Source organism: Leptidea sinapis, chromosome 26, assembly GCF_905404315.1.
Source record: "Leptidea sinapis chromosome 26, ilLepSina1.1, whole genome shotgun sequence".
Taxonomy (NCBI): Eukaryota; Metazoa; Arthropoda; class Insecta; order Lepidoptera; family Pieridae; genus Leptidea; species Leptidea sinapis.
Window position 1 is genome coordinate 4737742 of NC_066290.1, and position 22270 is coordinate 4760011.

The window sequence follows — 22270 nt, forward strand, 5'->3', positions numbered from 1 at the left end:
TTATATTTTTATAATCGCTAATGAAATGCTCACAAAATACCTTTATTTATTTATTTACAGTGTGTGTGGGTGAAACACCCACTGTACACAATAACTCTTGTTTTTACATATATAATTTACATTTACTTTTTTTGACTTACTCGTATAATGCATTGACTATTTGACGTTTGAGTATTTTTTGTTTGCATCACTTTACATATATTGTAATTGAAATGATTTGTAGAACGAAGAAAATGTAAATGTTGATTTAAAGGAGTGGCACTTGTGGAGAGTTTCTTGCTACTTCTTCTCTTAAAGATCAACCCTTTCCGAATTGCCGGTAAATATACAATTAAAAGAAAACTTTGGACATTCATAAGTGTAATTTCCTTAACATATATGAATAAAGTGATTTTGTTTTGATTTTAATTAATATACAAACCATGTCTTCTCCAACAACATTGACGTCAGCGATTTTCTTATTTCGATCCTGTAGAGCGTAAACATGTTGCAGCCATTTCTTCAACATGTCTTCTTGAGATGGCAGTTTGAATCTTCCAGCTATCAATGCCGCTATATATTCAGCCTGAAAAAATAATACAATTAAATATGCTAATAAATCTTATATTTATCATTTTGCCTTTAGTTTAGTTTCTATCAAAATATTGATTTACACTAAATTCATATTATACATAGCAGATTTTTTTTTAAAGTTGCGGCAGTTAAAGGAAAGTTTTCATTTTTATTTCACTAGCCTCGCGACATAGAGGAACTCTTTCTCTTTTCTTCCCTTCAATTTACAATTTAACATGGATATTATGGCACTCAAATAAAAATTATTTTGCATACAATGTATTATTTCTGAAGTGTAAAGCATTGGCTAGGCGCTGTAGAGTAGGGCTAGCGGGCCGGTGTGACGTCACTACACTGCACTCGCTCTTTATAATGGAGGAGATCTATGAAAGGCGCTGGTATTTCACGGACTATGAAGTATTAAAAAATGCAGTAACCAAAATTATCGGTAGTTGAAACAAAAACTAGTCTATTTCTAGGCTCAGAAGTTTAAAGTGATTTGAAGAACTTTATAACATTCTCCATTTTTTGTTTAGAAACACAATATGTCTTGTCGTCCACTAAATAGATGAATGAGAAAGTCGTCTGGAAAGTTAAAAACAGCTAAAATTAGAATTCTAATTAAAAAATTCAATTGAAAATCTGTTGATAGCTATCATATTTTGAAAGTTTTTTTATATAATATATAGGGGGCCAACGGACGAGACGCTCACGTCATGGGGCCCCTCCCCGTGAGGCAACCGTCCATGACTCCGTAACAACAGGTCGCAACAGATGTGTTGCAGGCCTTAAAGGAGGGGGAAATACTCTTCTCTTAAAGGATCCTAAGTCGTTTCGGTTCGGGAAAACAGCACCCGGTAAATGATTCCACAAAGTGACTGTGCGAGGCGAGAGACTTCTTGCAAAACGCGCGGTTGTGGAATGCCAGACGTCAACGTGATGCGGGAAGTGCTTTGCACGTAATGTCTGGTGATGGAATTCGGCCGCTGGAATCAACCCGAACAGCTCCTCTGAGCACTCCCCGTGATAAATGCACTAGAAGATGCAGAGATAACCCACATCTCTACGCAATGCCAAAGAATCAAATCGATAGGAGAGTAGTAGGGATTCACCGGTTCTGGCTCACAGTAGTAGGGATTCGCCGGTTCTGGCTCCTCGATTCTGGCTCACTTGTTCGTGATGTCTACTAAAAAAAAAAAGAAGTTTGGTGTCAAACTGGGGGTTTTGATGTATTTCCGAGCGATTGCGCTGATCCGTTTTTCGATATCTCTTATAGTTTCAAAGTTAGCTTTTTAAATTAAACAGATCCATAATCACTGGTCATTTAGCTAATGATTGGTGAGCGACTCAATGTCTAAACTTCCATGAACGTGATACAGGTAATTTACTAATTACCTCTATTACATTCGTTACTACGATTAAAAAGACAGTTTCTGTATTTATTATTTATTTTTAAAACATGATTTAAATAAAGTATATTATAAAACATCATTGCAGATTGTATCATTTTCAAAATATTTGATGAAATCATTCAAACTCTTTTTATTAAACTTAGAGTATAGATACATTATGCGGTACTCGCCACACACTGCGGTATATTCATTCTGTACTCTTGCAGTATTGTAGTTATACATTCTGCAATTCCTTTGTAAAAACATCAGCTGGAATCCCTGAGGTGGACGACCATATGAATCGAAGTATTGTCCAATACCCTGCTCATCAATGTGTATTGCAACCCAGTGAGTGCCTGGCTTATTATCACTATCTAAATTGCTGACAATATAACAGGGCGTTACAACATATATCGGCATTCGGTTTGCCGCGTAAACATTATTTTTAATTCTGGGATCGATTAAAAAAGGTGAACTTTTACTAAATTTGATTTCCTTGAATAAAAAAAAATAAGCTGGGATGAATCTGGTACCGTGATTATAGATAATGAAAAAATACCTGGGAGTAATATTGTGGACTTGGTGAGTGATTCCTTGAGAGCTCTTCAGAAAAGTGAACCTATAGGTTGGGAAAAATTCGCAACAACTTTAAAGGAAATAAAAGTACCACTCACTTATATCGGGAACCCAAAGCGAGTGGATTTTATAAACCATTTGCAGTTAAAAGAGGTTGAAGCTAAATCAGTACCTGACGAAGAATTTTCTACACCAACAAGTAATAAGTACACAGGGAAACTAAAAAAAAGATCGGACTGGGAAAAATGGACCCCATATTAGAAATAAATAAAAATTTTTAAATGCATCACATCCTGCTGGCTACAGCACTATTGATAAATTGTCGAAAGCAATGAAGGGTAAAATGGCCAGAAATAGTGTCTTAAAGTGGTTACAATCACAAGAAACATATACATTACATAAACCTGTTCAAAGAAAATTTCCTCGTAACAGATATATTTTGTCTAATATTAATGAGTTATGGCAGGCCGATTTAAGTGATATGAGATCTTATTCTGAATATAATGATGGTTTCAAATACATACTTTGTGTTATTGAGGTCTTTAGTAAATATGCGTATGTTCGAGCAATGAAAAAGAAAAACTCTGAAACAGTTAAGGAATGCTATGAAAGTATTTTTGCTGAAGCTAATACTACACCTACACATATGCAGTCTGACAAAGGAACTGAATTTGTTTCCAAGTATGTACAAAAATATTTTAAATTAAAAAACATAAATTGTTATACAACCAATAATCCAGATATTAAAGCAAGTATTGTCGAAAGATTTCAGAGAACTCTTAAAATGAAAATGTGGCGCTATTTTACACACAAAAATACTCATAAATACATTGATGTTTTACAAGATCTAGTGCATTCATATAATCATAGTTTTCATTCTAGTATAAAAATGTGTCCATGTGATGTTAATAATACAAATATAATGAGTGTATGGCAAAATTTATATGATAGAGAAAGTAAGATAAAAACATCAATTAGTATGGTGAATCCAAGAATTCACGTTGGAGATTATGTTAGAATAACAAAACATAAACATATTTTCCAAAAAGGATATGAATCAAATTTGAGTGACGAAATATTCATCGTATCTACCATAATACACCGATCTCCGTTTGTAGTATTTACTTTAAAGGATTTAGAAGGCGAAGAGATAGTTGGTACTTTTTATGAAAAAGAGTTACAAAAAATCATAGTCGACCCCACTACTAAATACAAAATAGATAAAATAATACGCTCTCGATATACCGGTAACAGAAAAGAATTGTTGGTGAAGTGGAGAGGTTATCCAAATAAATTTAATAGCTGGATATTAGCTTCTACTTTGGAAAAAATATGAATAAAGATAGTTTTTATTTAACTTTACTAAGCAATAGTTCTATGGATTATTTTCCTGATAATACAACAACATTATTTTCTACGAAACTACCAAAACCAATAATACTAGAAGGTGAATGGAGGGTTGGAGTAGTAGAATTTCAGTACCCATGCACTATGTTCACGGTTCAAGAACATGAAAACATTATTTATATAACAAAGTTGATGCAAGTACCCAACGAAAGTAAACCGTCATATGTTTATTACAAGACACATATTCCAGCCACAAATTACGATAACATAAATCATATTTTGATGGCACTGAATAACACTCGAGAAAAAATTAAGTTTAAGTGCGATGAGGTTTCAAGGATTGTAGTTGCTACGATAACGGATGAATCCATAAAATCTGTAACTTTATCACCTAAATTATGTCTTCAACTATTGTTCGAACCAAACAGGAATCTCGTTGAAAAAAATTTTGGAAAGTGTCCAGCTAATTTGCATTTGGGTTTACCGTCTCAATTATTTGTTTATTGTGACATAGTGGAGCCTCAAATCGTTGGAGATGTTATGACACCCCTTTTACGAATAATACCATTGGATCCCTCAAAATACATATATGGAGCGTACAAAATGCACGTATTCTCTCTCTCCCCATTACCTACCTGTGATGCGTAGAGAATTTGATACAATTGAAATAGATATAAGAACAAGCACCGGTCAAAAGATACCATTCCAATTTGGAACAGTGTACATTAAACTCCACTTTCAAAAATTATAATGTACGGCAAACGTGATAATATTTCATGTCCATATGAACACTATTATACTCACCAGGCCGGATCGGGTATCGGAGTTATTTATAAAGGAGCACCGTATCAAAGAGGACATGGAATCGGGAGTTTTCTTGGGGGGCTGTTTAGATCCATTTTACCACTACTATCTAGTGGTGTTCGAACTATTGGTAAAGAAGCATTAAGTACCGGTGTAGGTATATTATCAGATATGGTTAATGCACGCCCCATGGAAGAATCAATAAAAACTCGTCTAAAAGAAGTCAGCTCAAATTTGAAACGAAAAGCTGATGCTAAAATAGATAATATCAACATGTTTGGATCTGGGTATATAACAAAACGAAAACGTCGTTCTGCGATCATTCCATCATTGACTACGAAAGCGAGAGCTATTAAGAAATTAAAATTGAATCAAAAACAAATCAAAGGTATATTTTCTGATTAAATATGTCATTTTTACATAGTCTTGTGAATGCATTAAGTCCGAATTGGATTTATTTGCATTACCATCAACTCAAACTAGCATTGAAAGTGGACTATGGATTCATTATAAGCCCATTTCATCACTTGCTGATGATGGACCAATAGAATTTCAAGTACCTGGGGCAGGTGATGACTATGTGGATTTATCCCATACTTTACTCCATATAAAAGCTAAAGTTTTGAATCAAGATTATACAAAACTGACAGTACCTACAGTTGTGGCCCCAGTTAATAATTGGTTACATACACTTTTCAGTCAACTTGATGTATATTTAAATCAAAAACTTGTATCGCCACCGAATAATACATATGCATATCGAGCTTATATTGAAACTCTATTGAATTATGCACCTGCTGCAAAAGAATCTCATCTCACTTGTGGTCTGTGGTATGAAGATACAGCTGGAAAAATGGATGCAACTGATGAACAAAATAAAGGATTTATTAAAAGACAAGAATTGGCTAGTGAAAGCAAAGAAATAGAAATGATAGGACATTTACATGGAGATTTATTCAACCAAGAAAAATTTTTGATTAATGGCGTTGACATGTGCGTAAAGTTAGTTCGTTCTAGAGAAAATTTCAATCTCATGGCTTCATCGACTGACCATAAATTTAAAGTGTCTATTACAGATGCAACTCTTATTATTCGAAGAGCACGAATCAACCCAACTGTGCTACTTGCACATCAAAAAGTTTTATCATCTACCACAGCAAAATATCCAATCACGCGAGCAGAAGTCAAAGTTTTAACTATACCATCAGGCATTCAGGGGAAAACCCTTGATAACATATTCCTTGGTCAAATACCCAAAAGGTGTATAGTCGGTTTTGTGAATAATGCATCCTTTAATGGTAGTCTCACAAAAAACCCATTCAATTTCGAAAATTATGATATTAATACATTTTGTTTATACATAGATGGACAACAGATACCTTCAAAAGCCTTACAGCCATCGTTTGACAATAATATTTTTACTACGGTCTATCATACGTTATTCTCAGGAACAGGTATACATTTCCTAAATGAAGGCAATGGAGAATCAAGAGAGCAATATGCGAAAGGGTTTTGCTTGCTAGCCTTCGATTTAACACCCGATTTATCAGCAAATTCTTCAAGTCATTGGAATCTTATAAAACATGGTAGTGTGAGATTAGAAGTTCGTTTTGAATCAGCTCTTACACAAACAATTAACTGTATTGTTTATGCGGAATTCGATAATGTTATTGAAATTGATAAAAATCGTAATATTTCTGTAGATTACAGCAGTTAGAATATAATAATTAATGTTTGAATCGTTTGTATCCTTGTGTATTTTTTATGTTGATTAAATACTAGATTACCTTATAAATTTATATAATAAAAATATGTATATAAAATGATATTTTGTTTTATTATGGTGAAACATAATGGCACTTAAATGATAAGTTCAATTATTGATAGTTTAATGGAGTCAACATTTCCAGATTGTACTAATGACTACGTAAGTATGTAGGTACAAAGTTCGTTTTCAATCAGCTTTTATATTATAATAAAATTGATGAAAATATAATTTCATCAAATGTTCATAGATTTATATTTGAATCGCTTGTAATGATATTTTGATTTATTGTAACCATATAAGTTTTAAATACATGAATAAGATACATTAAAGCCTTATTTATTGAGTGCTTATGTTATTATGATCCACATAACTATTCAATCCTCGCAACTGATAAGACCTTGTTCTCAACTAATATGAATACAATCGAGATACAGAATTATTTGAACAAAATCGATCCCAGAATTAAAAATAATGTTTACGCGGCAAACCGAATGCCGATATATGTTGTAACGCCCTGTTATATTGTCAGCAATTTAGATAGTGATAATAAGCCAGGCACTCACTGGGTTGCAATACACATTGATGAGCAGGGTATTGGACAATACTTCGATTCATATGGTCGTCCACCTCAGGGATTCCAGCTGATGTTTTTACAAAGGAATTGCAGAATGTATAACTACAATACTGCAAGAGTACAGATTGAATATACCGCAGTGTGTGGCGAGTACCGCATAATGTATCTATACTCTAAGTTTAATAAAAAGAGTTTGAATGATTTCATCAAATATTTTGAAAATGATACAATCTGCAATGATGTTTTATTATATACTTTATTTAAATCATGTTTTAAAAATAAATAATAAATACAGAAACTGTCTTTTTAATCGTAGTAACGAATGTAATAGAGGTAATTAGTAAATTACCTGTATCACGTTCATGGAAGTTTAGACATTGAGTCGCTCACCAATCATTAGCTAAATGACCAGTGATTATTAATGATTATGGATCTGTTTAATTTAAAAAGCTAACTTTGAAACTATAAGAGATATCGAAAAACGGATCAGCGCAATCGCTCGGAAATACATCAAAACCCCCAGTTTGACACCAAACTTTTTTTTTTTTTTAGTAGACATCACGAACAAGTGAGCCAGAATCGAGGAGCCAGAACCGGCGAATCCCTACTACTACTTAGGAGATAGGAGATGACTTGATCGTCGATGATTCGAGCCGCTCTTCGTTGTATGCGGTCAAATGGAAAGAGCTGTTACTACCAGCTTCTTGTATCGCCCGCCAAGATGTGAGAACAGTAGGTACTCCATGTGAGGCCGAATTTGCGCCTTATATAGTAGCAGGCGGTGGCTTATAGTGAAGTACTGTCTCGCCTTACTGAGTACTCCAATCTTCTTAGAGACCAGTTTGGCCTTCTCTTCCAAGTGACCTGAACGTCGCTCGATATATCGACGCCAAGTATGCCGATACAGGCTGTGGCAGTTAGAGGAGTGATCTCGAATCGAGGGGACACGACGAAGCTGCTCTCAAAGCTGAATTATACAGATGTCTTCTTCAGCCCACGTTTCAATATTATAGAGAATCATAGAGATCATGCCACCTTTCTTGAATGAGCATTCGATATTAAATATGAAATATCGGGAAAAACTTCATTCAGCTTGTCTTCTATTTGGTGAGTTAAAAGTCGGGAAGCCAAAATACTTTTATGACAAACTATAAGAGCGGCTTGTCTTAGATCCTGTCGATCACGGTAATGTTTTGTTCGTATCGGCGTCATTTAGGGGTGGCTTTCGTTACTCGGCATCCATATGTTGGAATAATACCCCGCCGCCCATTAGAAATTTAAAAAGTGTACCTTAATTTAAAAAAAAATACGACAATTTCTTTTACCGGAGCAAAGAGCACAAGAAAGCTTGGCTCAAGATATGAACATAGTATGGTTAGGCTCAGGTTGGTCTTGTTTCTATAGTCTCTAGTATTCTAGTATCTATCCTCTAAAGTAAATAAGTGAATCGATTGCCAACCGAACTAATTATTTCATTACGTCTATTTCTAATCATAATTGATTTTAAGAATATATTTATCTATTTGGTTATTTCATAAAATATAATAAAGAATTAATTGGATAAATTAAGTTTATATATTTTGGTTAATTATTGTAATTATCAGGCAGCTAAGTACTTCGCTTCGCTTTGCCTACGACTTTTTACTAATATTTTTTTATAATTTAAAATAACTAATAATTCCTCATCACATAGTACCTACATTTTACCGTGCAGATTAATTGTTTTCTTTACACACGTTTTATTAAGGGTGCACCTTAAGATTTATGAAACATTAAATGTGAACGCCAAAGTCGAAAAACTACTACTTAGAGGCCACAATGATCTTCTTACCGTTTTTTTGTTATAGCAAAAAGTGAATATTAGACGAGCTATTAATTTACCTCATGGTATATACAATTATTTGATTACAAAACTTGAGTTCCGCCGTTATTACACTCATCACTACTTAGTCTTCCCATAAATACTGTTACTATTAAAAAAGTGAAGGCAGTGAAGAATTTTCACATGGAAAGAGTGCATGCTTCTATTGATAACTGGCCTTAACGTTTAAATTTATTTATTTATTAGGTTTATTTACAATTACACACAAATATAAAAAGTAGAACTAAAAACTAAGAACTAAATGTAGTGATTACTTACAAATAAACAAACACATGCACAGAAATAATAAATTATAGTTAATTATACATAATTATAGAATAAGTTAAGAATTAAACGGTTTTTTTTTAATTAATAAATGAGTAGGTTACATAGTGATACACAGTTACATTAATTTTCATATTATAACATTATTGAAGATTGCCAATGTTGGTGCAAATGGTCTTGCGGAATTTGGCTAAAGAATCAGCAAATATGTCAATATCAGCTACGCTATAAGAATTTAAAATTTTACATAACCTTGGGACTGGGGAATTGGTACCTAGGATCGGTCGACAAAGTGGAGTTAGACAAAATTTATTTAGCAATTCGGGGCAGTCGATAAAGCCGTTCAACAGTTTATGAGTAAACAGAAGATTTAGAAGTTCTCTACGTTCATCCAATGTAGTCATTTTAAAGAAGGCCAGCCTTTCTTTGTAAGAAGAAATTTTCTTGGCTTTACCGGCACTAAAAGCCACATGCCACGGAAAACGCTTTTGAATACGTTCCAGTCTTAGGATATGCGTAGCATAGGGAGGACGCCAGACAACTGAACCATACTTCAATATACTCCTAACCAAACTGAAGTTAAGGAGCTTTTTTATTTTCAAACTTTTAAAAATTTTTGTGTTACGTATAACATACCCGAGCATTTTGGAAGCACGTTTTACTATGTTTTCTAAATGGGGACGAAAAGTAATTTTTTCATCGATAGTCACACCAAAATCCTTAATAACTTCCAAAGTCTTTAAAATATGTTCTTTTATATGATATTTGTAGGTAACATAGCTCGATTTTCGAGTAAAATTTTTCAGATTTTTGAGTACATTTTTCTTTATTTAAGTTTACACCATTAATTTCACACCATTGCATAAGTCTTTCTAAGTCTAAATGACTGTATTGCAGCTATTTGAGCAGAAGCTTTTTACACTTTAATTTGTTTTACTTATAGTTATGTATTAAACTAACACACTGTAAAAGTAATAAATGTTATTTGCAACTACGTGCGCGACCGTCCAACGCGGTGACAGACGGTGGCGGGGTACTAAAGAAGTGTGCGGATAGCGGGGGTTGTTACGGGCAAGGGCAACACGTGAGTATGCCGTAATCCGCTATCCACAACAATATGATTTACCTGTGCATCCATGGTCTTAGTGATAACAACATTAACAACTCCAATGAATGACATGCTCGGGTGTCGAATATTAACAATGTGTTGGTAAAGTGGCAACACAAATTTGCCATAAGCTGAGAGACCGGCGCTTTGGTGCAAAAATGGATGGTGGTATTCATAACCTGAAATTAGAAACATATAATGTATTAGTTGTTGGCCCTCACTTTTTTCAGCAACAGCTTGATCGATAAAATCTTATTTAATTTATACGTCTAGATAGAACCTCTTGCTGCAGCTCTTGATTGCTGATGAAAACAGTCCAGGCTTATTACTTTAGTGTGCGTGACAAGCTACGTCTTACACTTGCGATATATGTCACTTTATGTTACCTACTGTGCGTGATTTGCTCAAAATAGAGGTAAGTATCATGAACGTAAACAGACGGTCCCCTACCAGATGTAACGATTGAGTTACAAGCCCATACCGCCCTCGACTAAATTGTGCTCGGTTGTCAGAGAGGCAATGGACGGGCTCTGATGAAGGCAGATCATAACATGTATCACAGCACCGGATTATAAGATGACCACGATACTCAGTCATGAGGGAACGACCGTAGCGAGAGAACTCCAGGCATCTTCTATTTTTCTATCTATTTAGGAATATCGCGATGACAGTCTTTTAGGTATTTGTAGTCCATTTATAATCCACGGCCGTAGTGGGATGCAATTGCGTACGTACCCAACCATACGAATAGCACATATGAAATTTTATGAGAAAAATATGGAGAGTAAAACCTACTCATCAAATGGTATAGTAACATTTTTGGTGCGCATCATTTCTCGCGCACCTTTCACTTTCTTGTATTTTGAAGCTTTATTATATAATTGAAATTGATTTATTATTATACTTTCATAAAGTTAAGTGAAAATTCTATAAATTATGGAAAAAAGTGGTGTAAATAATATTGCCGGAAAATCTGATAAGCACGTGGGTACTAAGTAAGTTACAATTCATACATTAATATTAGATCTATTGTATATAGAAACATATTGTGTGCTTTGTATTTATTAAATATTAAATTTATCAATATAGTTCATACTAATTTAACAAATTAAAGTCACAAGCAAAAGGCTGTTAAAAAAATTAACTGTGTTCTTACTTAATAAGCAAGAAAAACTAAAGAATAAAACAATAACTACGAACAATGACTAACCATCTTGCAGTACTTTCATAAATTTTTTGACTTCTTTTTTAAAACATGGGGCAGAGTGCTGAAAAATATCTATACCAGCTCTTTTAACCAAGTTGTTGTAGGTGACAACTATTCTATACAAAGGGGCGCATCTGCCTAGGTTCGATCTAGTTAATCTAAGCCTGAACATTAGTTTTTTGATAACATGTGACCTAGCATTACGCTTTGGTACCGCCAATTGAACCCTACTCAACAGATTTGGGCAATCGACCCCTCCATCTATAACATTTTTTAGGAAAGAGAGATCAATTAAGTCCCTGCGATCAGACAGTGAGAACGATTTATAAAATTTTAAAAGATCAGTGTAGGTGTTAACCTTTTTATGTATTTTATCCTTGTATGCTAGGTGCCGTAAGAACTTCTTCGGGACTCTCTCTACCCTATTCTTATGTATTTGATAATATGTTTTTTTTTATGGAATAGGAGGACAAACGAGCGTACCGGTCACCTGGTGTTAAGTGATCACCGCCGCCCACATTCTCTTGCAACACCAGAGGAATCACAAGAGCGTTGCCAATACTCCATGTGTGGCCGGACCTGCGCTTTGTAGAGCGCTAGAATGTGGGCCGGCTTGAAGTATTGCCGTGCTCTATTAATGACGCCCAGCTTCTTCGAAGCCAATTTGGCTTTGCCCTCCAGATGGCCACGGAATTGGCAATCGCTCGAGATTTCGAGACCCAGTATTCCGATACTAGGCGCGGCTTTAAGAGAAGTGTTCAAAGAGTACAAATGGGGATTTTTAGTGGTAAACGCGCAAACTTGAGTCTTCTGGGGGTTAAATTGGACAAGGTTTAATTTACCCCATTCCGCGACCTTCTCGAGAGAGGACTCGATAGAAGACACAAGTTTCTCCCGGCACTGGTCGACGATTTCCCGAGAGAGACCTGCATGGCCCGTGTATACGGCATCACCAGTGCTGTCGTCCGCATAGCAATGTATGTTGGAGGTGTCCCACATATCATTGATATGCAGAAGAAACAGCGTAGGAGATAGCACACAGCCTTGGGGCACTCCAGCATTCACGGGCTTCGGGTTCGAGCAATATCCGTCGACAACGACCTGTATGCTACGCCCAGTGAGGAAGCTGGACTGAAAGGGTTCCATGCAATAGAACAGTATTCAAGTCTGCTTCGAACAAGCGAATTAAAAAGTGCTAGTTTAGTAGAAGACTTTCTAAATGGATTTGTATTCCTGATACATGATGAATCCCAACAATTTTAGTGAATTTTTAACTATATTGTCAATATGAGGTATAAAGCTTAATTTATAATCTACGATCACCCCAAGATCTTTTATTTGATTAACTTATTCTAAAATGTTGTTTTTGATACTATAATCGAACTCAACATTTTTAATTTTTCTGCTGAAGGTTATGCTTTTGCATTTCAAGTGATTTAATTTTAAATTATTGAGATCGCACCAATCAGAAAGTCTATCCAAGTCCCTTTGAATATTAATTGAATCACATATGTCATTAATCTAACTGTACATCTATAGGTCATAAGCATATATTTGGAACTGACAGTACTTGAAACATTCAATAATATCGTTTATGAATATTCCAAATAACAAGGGCCCAAGATTGGAGCCCTATGGTACTCCTGACGTCGCAACAAATGTGTGGGACTGATATCCTCCTAAAACCACACTCATTTTGCGATTCGTTAAGTACGACTCTAACCAGCTAAGTAGAATCCTGCAGATACCGTATCTCCGGAGTTTCTCTAACAAAATATAGTGATCAACTACATCAAACGCCTTTGATAGATCCGCGTAAACACAATCTACTTGAGCTGTATTATCCAGAGCCATTGTTACGTCATACACAAAGAAGGCTAAATTAGATATAGTTGATCTTTTTTTAATGAACCCGTGCTGGTTTTCTAACATCGCTGGTTTCATGTTCCATGCTAGTAGCGGACAAATTAATGTTTCAAAAACTTTAGAAAATATTGATAAAATACATATTGGTCTGTACTTTGCCATGTCTTTTCGATCCCCACTTTTGAATACGGGAACTACCCTGGCTCTTTTCCAAATACTTGGGAATTCACCGTCACACAAAGATTTGTTAAATATTAGCAATAACGGTTCTGCTAGGAAAACAGAACAACGTTTAGCAAATATGGGTGGAATGTCGTCTGGTCCGGGCCCTTTATTAACAAGGCCTTTTAATTGTTTTATAACATCCATTTTAGTTATGTTGATACTGCCTAATTGTGAGTTATGTATGGAATTTGTATTAATAGATGGTTCTGTTTTTAATATTTTGTCTGACGTTATGTACATATTTGAAAAGTGATTTGCGAATTGATTGCAAATATCCAAGCCATCAGTGAATGAGTAACATAGCAGAGGCAGGATAGTCGCATATATTATTACGCTTTTGTTTTTAGTAAGAATGAAAAAAATTAGGATTTAATTTAATATTATGTTCTTCCCTTTCTAAATAGTTTTTATTATATAAATTAATAGTTTTTTCACATCTTTCTCGTAATAACATAAATTCAATTTCATCCATAGGATTACAATATTTTAAGTACAGTTTTCTATATTTATTCTTCTCAGCTAATCTTCTAATTAAGTTTTTAGGATACCAAACAGGATAACAACTTTTATTTTTAATTTTTTTCTTAGGCACACATTTTTCAATTATTTTACGCATCTCTACATAAAATATCGTTGTCATATCATTTACAGTTTGACACTCACTAAAAAGAGTCGACCTAATTAAGGCCCTCAAGATTGTCATTGATGCCTTCATAATCAGCGTTTCCAAAATTATATTTTATGATCACATTAGGAGACAGCAAAGCTTCTTTATCATCTATTTTAAAGTTTATTTCAAGAGGCGGATGATACTTATCTATAGGGCAAGCAGAAAAGTCACTTTGTACTATTTTTATATTATTAAAGTTGCAGAAAACAAGATCTAATATTTTACCGTGTGCGTTACATATGCAGTTATACTGTGACAGACTCGTTAGTGCCATAAAACCATTAATAATTGTAACTAGAGGACCACTATTAGATGGGGTCATTCTTCTGCCGTGAGTATCTTCATAACTCCATTTTATGGATGGAATATTGAAATCACCAAGCACTATCACTTGTAATTGCTCACTTATAATAGAATGTTCTACATTCTTTATGAAACCTTCAATAGTTCCGTATTTAAGCGGTGAAGGTATATATACTGCATATATCGAAAATCTAGAAATAGCAATTAATACTCCCCCTCCATCCAATTTGCATGACTCGCTAGATTCACGATCTCGACGAAACACATTATATCTATCATCAATAAACTCATTATTCAATACTCCGCTGTTAAGCCCTGTTTCAGTAAACACTATAATATCAAAGTCCGAATTCAGTACTGCAAGATATATGTCATTAGTTTTTGTTCTTATTCCTCTAACATTTTGATAGAAATTTTTTAAACCTTTAACAAACAATTCCAGTTACAAGTTTTGATGCTTTTTAAAATACAAAAACTATTACACAATAAAAAGTTATCTACACAGAGACGGACAAAAATTAGAGAATTTTATACTAAGGTGGCTAATTGATCCTTTGATTTTACTAATATTACGTCACTTGATATGGTTTTTCGTAGGAATATATTACCGTTACGCGACCAGACGAAACGGTGAGGCGTACAAATCTTTAGCGGTAGAGGACAAGTGCTTTGAAATATAAACCGGTTTCTTGTCTCCAGATAATCCCAAATGTGATGTATTTAGCTTATCCTCCTTGTTAGATTTATTGAACTTTATTGCACCAGCCAAAAATTTGTCTCTTAGCAAAGATGAGCTAAACTTAATAATAACGGATCTATGCCTCAAAGAGTCCTTGTTAATTTTAGCGACTCTTGTGCACTTAACTACACTTCCTTCAGGTATCGTAGTATTTATCACTCTTCCAATTTGTTCTACTATTTTAACTAAGTTCTTGCCTCTAGGCTCTGGAATACAATTTACCTCAATATTGGTGGCTCTTGCCTCTCGAACCAGATATTAAGTGCGTTTGTATGACTATTTATGATATCTCGGAGTTCAATATTCTCTTTCTTTAAGGTTGAGATTTCCGCCTTTGCGCTTTCTAACTCTGCTTTTACTGTATCAAAAACACCTGATAGTCAATAATAATTTTAGTCAATAATAATATTTTTTTTCAATTCGACACTTATGGTTTGAGAAATTAATTCCTGCACCTCTTTCCTTATAGCCGATAACAATTCGTTATTTGAAGTAAGCGTACCATCAGTCGTTATGCCTCCCAGTGCTGATGTTGATGACAGATCTTTTGACGTGCTCTTACAGACCGTACAAGTCCACTGCCCCCGGGGCACAGGTGATTTACTTATTACTTGACATATTGTGCATTTTATTATTTTTTGTGTAACCAGCACATTCAATTTGCAATTATTACATTCGTTTGTCATTTTTAGAAAATAAAAAATTCGAAAATTTGTTCGGTGGTAAGATTCGAACCAATTTGTATCAAGCGCAGGAACTACTACACTGTATAATGGGAAAGTTACGAATTTTGCAATCTGTATCTTATAAACGACTTACCAAATTGCATTTACACTTGTATCACAATCGATATGAGGGTAGTACGAAAATACCACTCAAATAAATGAGTTTTGTTTTAGTATTTATACACTATTTCGAAAAAAAAACATCATAATTCAAACTATAATAACTATAATCGTTCCCAATTATTACTGAAATTATTGTTTCACACGGCTTTATGAACTTTAAACTGCTAATAATATTTTTAAAAACGGAACAAAACAAAGAACGTTCTTACTCTTTGACAAGTTAGACACTTTTAGGGCATTCACGCCAAATAGACAATTTTTAACTTAAGCTATTATTTTATTTTTTTAATATCTTTAATTTTTTTATTATTATTCATTTTCCATTAAATATTTTTGTAGTTTCAGTTATGGTAATTAATGATTCGATAATATAATTATAACAATGTAATCATGTAAGATCTACTTAAATGTAAAATATTTTATACATAATATTTCGCCGAATAGTCGTAAAAATTGTAAATAAAATAAAAATATATATAATCTTTAATAATTTTCATTAATGCGTTTATTTACCCTTACATAATATGATGTCGATCTTTTTTAATTAATACGCTTTTATTAGCTTCTGATGTATGTCTGTTTGTAACCGACTCCATTGAGCTTGATTTTGTTTAGTACCTGTTCAAAGACAATCGTTCCTGAGGAGTAAACTCCAGTCGTACGTCGGAGCTGACACACACTTTTTTATTTAACATATTTATTTAATCAAAATAATTACCAATACATTGCTGCCATCTAATAGGAAGGTCATTTAAATGCTTTTGCGATAGAACTGTGGTGATCTAGATTCGACAAACTGTTTGACATTTTGTACTGCCTCCTGAGAAGAAAACTTTTTATCACGTAGAAAATGGTCCAAATGACGAATAAAATGGTAGTCCGTTGGAGCAAGGTATGATGAATATGGACGTTGATGAATGGTTTCTAATTGCAGTTCCTGTAGAGTTAAAACGGTTTTTCGTGCTGTGTGAGGTCTCGCGTTATCATGGAGGAACAATGGTGAAGATCGATTCATGAGTTGGGGCTGTTTCATGCTTGTTTTAGTATCATTGTTCCGAGTTCGGCACAACAGACATCTGCCGTTATTGCTTGGCCAGATCGGAGAAAGCTGTAGTGAATAACACTACGGTGAGATCACCAAACAACTACCATTACCTTTTAACCTTTTTTTATTGGTAAGCTTTGCTTTAGGAAACTGTTGCGGGGTTTGACCTGCGGTCAGCCATTGTTTTTTACGGTTATCGTAAAAAATCCACTTTTCATCGCATGTAACAATTCGATCCAATATTCCTTCATTTCTGTATCGACACAACAACAGAACACGCGTTTCTTTCTGCAGATAAGTCAAATCATGAGGCACCAATTTTCCATATTTTTTTATTTTATTGATTGGACGCAAATGATCAATATTGTAGGTAAGGTAATGTTAAACCATGCTGCTAATTCCTGGGTAGTTTGGCTCGGATCGGCTTCCACCATCTCTTTCTATTCACCTGTTTGGGCGGTCTTCCACGTAGTTGGTTCTTTTAACCAAAGAGTTTAAACCAAAATTGCCCGGTGCGTTCATTAGCAGTCCCCTCTCCAAACGTAACATTGATATTACGAGCTGTTTCTACCGCGGTAGTCCCGCTGCGGATCTCGTTTTGATGGCATACTTTAAATATGAATGTAAAACTGATATTTTTAAACATATATGTTTTACTTATGTGTGTTACTTATAAGGATCAAGATATAAAGGATCAAAATTATCAAGAACGACGAACGCATTAAAAGTTTAGCGACCCACTTAATATTCGGCAATATTCAGATTTCAAATACATAATATCATAACAGGTCATTAAGTTTAAAATTTATATTGAAAACCGTTAACTATCATTTGAAGCAAAATATTGCAGAATTAGCACATGAATCGTGAAATTATTCGTTAAATGTATTTTAGAGAGGAGTTGCCGGGTTATAATATTCTGTAGGTTGCTAATAACTTTGCCAGCTATTTAAGTACCTAAGGACCAAAAATGTTCTAATGTTTTGTGAATGTGAAATACAAAATCTAATTCAAACGCCTACGTTATCCTTGTAATAGCATCGTTGTGCTCAGTAAAAAACTGCTAGAAATATAAAACGCAAACAGAGCACCTTGCTGTTTGGCAACGTATGACAAACAGGCCAGCTTTATTAGTTTGGTGTGCATCACAGCTACGTCCTACACTCGCGTTACGTCAGTCTCTAGTTTTAGTGTTCATGCATTCGCTAAGAATAGAGGTTTTCACAGCTGTCACAATATCTATAAATATAAAATATATAAGATTGCATTCGTACAGTCCGTTTAGAGTTATTTTGTCTCTAACTCGTGCATATATAGCTGGATGGACTATTCCTTCTATCCATGAAATAGCATTTCTCTCAGATAGATCTCAGAGCGCCATTTGTTTCCGAAGCGGTTGAAGTACCTATAGATCTAGTATATTAGATATGACATCAAAATAATTCTAAAGGGATCAATTTTGAGAAAATAAATGCCTTTAATGTCTTTTATAAGATGTTATATAGATACAATATAATAAAGTAATTAGTACCTACCTAAGAATTTAAAATAGTAAAGTCAATATTCGCGGAACAAATATGGCAATAGCTGTTTTGACGTGTGCACAGACATGACAATTTACTGACGTTGATATTCACTATCTGTTTCATTATTAGTTCCCTGTTTGCCATAGAATCATGTAAAATTATCAAGAAAAACATACATTTTAAAACGTATAATTGTAATAAGTAAACTATTAACATTGTCTGCAACTTGATGACTGTGGACCTAAAAACACCAAAATAGGGATTACTTACCTTTTCTACGTAATCTAATTTATTTACTAGCAAAGGAACTATTATTCGTTTTGTAAAAAAATATCACTTCTGTGTTTTCCAATATGAAGGAACCTAAAGATTAAGCTAAACGTATTAGTATATAAAAGAATATAATGAATACTTAAACATACCTGTACAGCAAATAACAACATCGACGTCTTCGAAAGTGTCGTCATTAAATATAACGCCATTTTCGAGGAATACTTTCATATCGGGTTTCTTTTTATAGCTCTTGGGGAAATCCGGCTGATTGTATTTCAAATGGTGGCTGTGAACCAGTTTCTCTGTCACGTTTACTAGGTGAGTTGCAAGATCCAATCCAGATGCCCCTGCGCCTACTAAGAGCACCTTTTTGCCTTTAAATGGTTCTGGTCCTCGATAGTCATGGCTGTGCATTATTGGACCTGAAAAGTCATTACTTCCGATAATTACAAATACTTGAGTAATATTACATTGTTATACAGGGGTGGTGGTGTTGTTAGGGCCCTAACTAGATTGACCGACGATCTGGTTAAGATCGCTGGAATACGTTGGGTGAAGGCAGCGCAGAAGTTTGTCCAGCAGTAGACGTCTTCCGGATGATGATGATGATATTTAGGTCAGGATCATGGCAAATGAAGGCCTAACAGACTGTGTTGTACCTACGTAAGATAGAACGCCCTATAAAACTGGCCATCGGCTATGAAAGAAGAGGTGAATTGATTACCTCTCGTCTTTATGAGCCACTTTGAAGCCCTTTAAATTTCACTACTCAGACCCTTCTTCATTGTTTCCAGGAATTTCCAGATTCTTTGAAACACACTGAATCGCATCTACTCCGACTATGTGTGTACTTATTGTGTCTAATACGTGTATAATGTATATATTTATTAGCCCTTCCCTACTTCGCTGACCGTCCCTGTCCTTCGTTACGTCGTGTGCACAATACAGGTCCACAGGAGCGAAGCTGGCATATCTGTTTCCTTCTCTTCAAAATGGAACAAGGGAATAGAGGACCTAAGTACATATTATTAAACAAAAAAATGCTTACCTTTAAATACGTTTTGACCAGGCACCTTGGGCATAACAGGCTTCATGTACTGCCCAGTAGCAACCACCACGAAATCACAAGAGACAGTGTGGTTTTCTCGTTCGTCTGTCTTTGTGTACGTCACTTCCCAATGGTTACCTACCCATTTCACTAGTTGCACGAAACTATTTGTCTGTAATTTAAAATTCATTTTTGTATTCATTGAGTACAATACTTAATAACTTTGAATAAGTATCTTATTTATGGCTGATTTTCTGATAAATAGACACACACATAGGCCTGTTTATTTGAGATATTTTATCTTCTTACAACAAGAAGTGCAGGAGATAATCCAAGCTTTTAACCGATTTTTGTTTCTAAATTCGATTTCAAGGCTGTTCAAGTTCTCTTTAAGTTCTATTTATGTATTTTTTAAAAACTTTGTCAGGGGTGGGTTCGAACCTATGCTGTCTTCCGGGAATAGAGTTTAAATCTGGTACCTTAGACCATCTACTTGAAAGATTCAAATTCAACTAGAACTTCAGATACAACTTACTCCGTGTCTAATACACATGCAGTTACATGCGATAGATGGACGAACAAATTTGAGGGGATGTCATTAAAGAAAATAAATTAAATATTTATTCTAAAGTTAGTTGAAAAATGGCAACAAGTGCTGTGATATATATGTATGTATAATAAATGGTTAATGTGCAAGCATATATTTTTACAAGTTGTATAAACCTAGTTTAAAATTATTACAAGGTAACTTTGCTCGTAAATGAATCGTGACTGCATAAAGCAATATTGCATTTTTAGACATCGCATTGCATTACTTTAACAAAGACCATAACAGGATACGGTTGCTGTTTAGAAAATTTAAATATTTGTAAAAGGAATTATCCAAATTGTACGATGCGTAAGAGTCGTCTTATTTGCCAGTGAACAAATATAATAATATGAATTATGAAACTATTGATGATCATATATATCAACGAAGTCTGATTTGTGTGGGTAATATTCATAACATTACTATGGGTAATAATGGCGGATTGATATTCTTTCTCGCTAATTTTTTTGTCAACTTTAGGGATGGAAAGGTCTGAAACCAACTTGTAAAAACATGGGAGCATTCGTCATGTACCTACATATTACGATTATTCATTGGTGGCCATTTATCCATACAAACGGCGACCCTTTTTGCTTTTGGTTTTAATCCTAGATCAAAAGTATTTTCAAATAAGATCAATATCTAGGTCACAAATTTTTGTTTTTGTAAGCACTCTAGTACTGTTAAAAGTGCTTAAAACGGCTTAAACATATAGGCCGCAAACAGAGGCCTAGTGAAAAAACTCAAAACCTACACCTTCCTAAAGGGCCGGAAACACTCCCGTGGTTTTATTTATTTTTTACTTGTAAGGCGAGGCTTAGTGACCCATGTGGCTGGAGCATTGCACTCTTGCGACTGCCTTTAGAATGCATAGATGAGGGTGTGTTCCCTGACCTCATGAAATACAGCAAAGCTATACCTTTGTTTAAATCGGGCAATTCTTTTGACCCTGTTAATTTCAGGCCTATTTCAGTGCTGATTGTTTTAAGTAAAATTTTTGAAAAACTTTTGCTTCAACAGGTACAAATGCTTTTTTGTAAATTAATGAACGAAAATCAATTCGGTTTCACTAGGGGCTTATCAACAATTAATGCGATCAGCACATCTTTGATGCCTGGGAAGAATCACAGGATGCATTGGGCATTTTTTGTGATTTGTCCAGCATTTGACTGCGTCCACCATGAAACTTTACTCCTAAAACTAAAGCATTATGGAGTGAAAAGCCCTAAATCTATTAAAATCATACTTAAGCGAAAGAGTTCAGATAGTCAATGTAAATGGCAAAAGGTCTTCGGGTAAACCTGTAGGAATAGGTGTTCCACAGGGGTCTATTCTCGGTCCTTTCTTGTTTCTTAGTAACGATGTACCGTTTGTGGTAGATGATAGCCATGAGATTGTAATGTTTGCTGATGATACTTCACTTATTTTTAAAGTAAAGCGACGTGTAGATATTGATGAAGAGGTAAATAATGCACTCTCGAAGATAATGCGTTGGTTTGAAATGAATAATCTGCACCTCTACAGTAAAAAACAAAGTGTTTACGGTTCATTACACTAAACACAGTGGAGATACAAACCAACGTACTTATAAATGACCAGAGGTTGATATGTTTCACGTTAGATAAAAAGCTTCAGTGGGGTCCACCTATTGCCCAACTAGCAAAT

At 34.6% G+C, this 22270-nt stretch overlaps 1 protein-coding gene across 2 annotated transcripts in view; it reads right to left on the reverse strand.

Moving 5' to 3' along the window:
* Nucleotides 1-22270, reverse strand: part of LOC126972410 (senecionine N-oxygenase-like) — a 57168-nt gene that overhangs the window by 2751 nt on the left and 32147 nt on the right. For both annotated transcript variants that reach the window (XM_050819127.1, XM_050819126.1), the window contains exons 4-7: nt 20017-20188; nt 19118-19390; nt 10285-10445; nt 422-565 (exon numbers count right to left, since the gene is read on the reverse strand). In XM_050819127.1, the coding sequence (XP_050675084.1) occupies nt 422-565; nt 10285-10445; nt 19118-19390; nt 20017-20188 (750 nt within the window). The remainder of the gene's footprint in view (nt 1-421; nt 566-10284; nt 10446-19117; nt 19391-20016; nt 20189-22270) is intronic.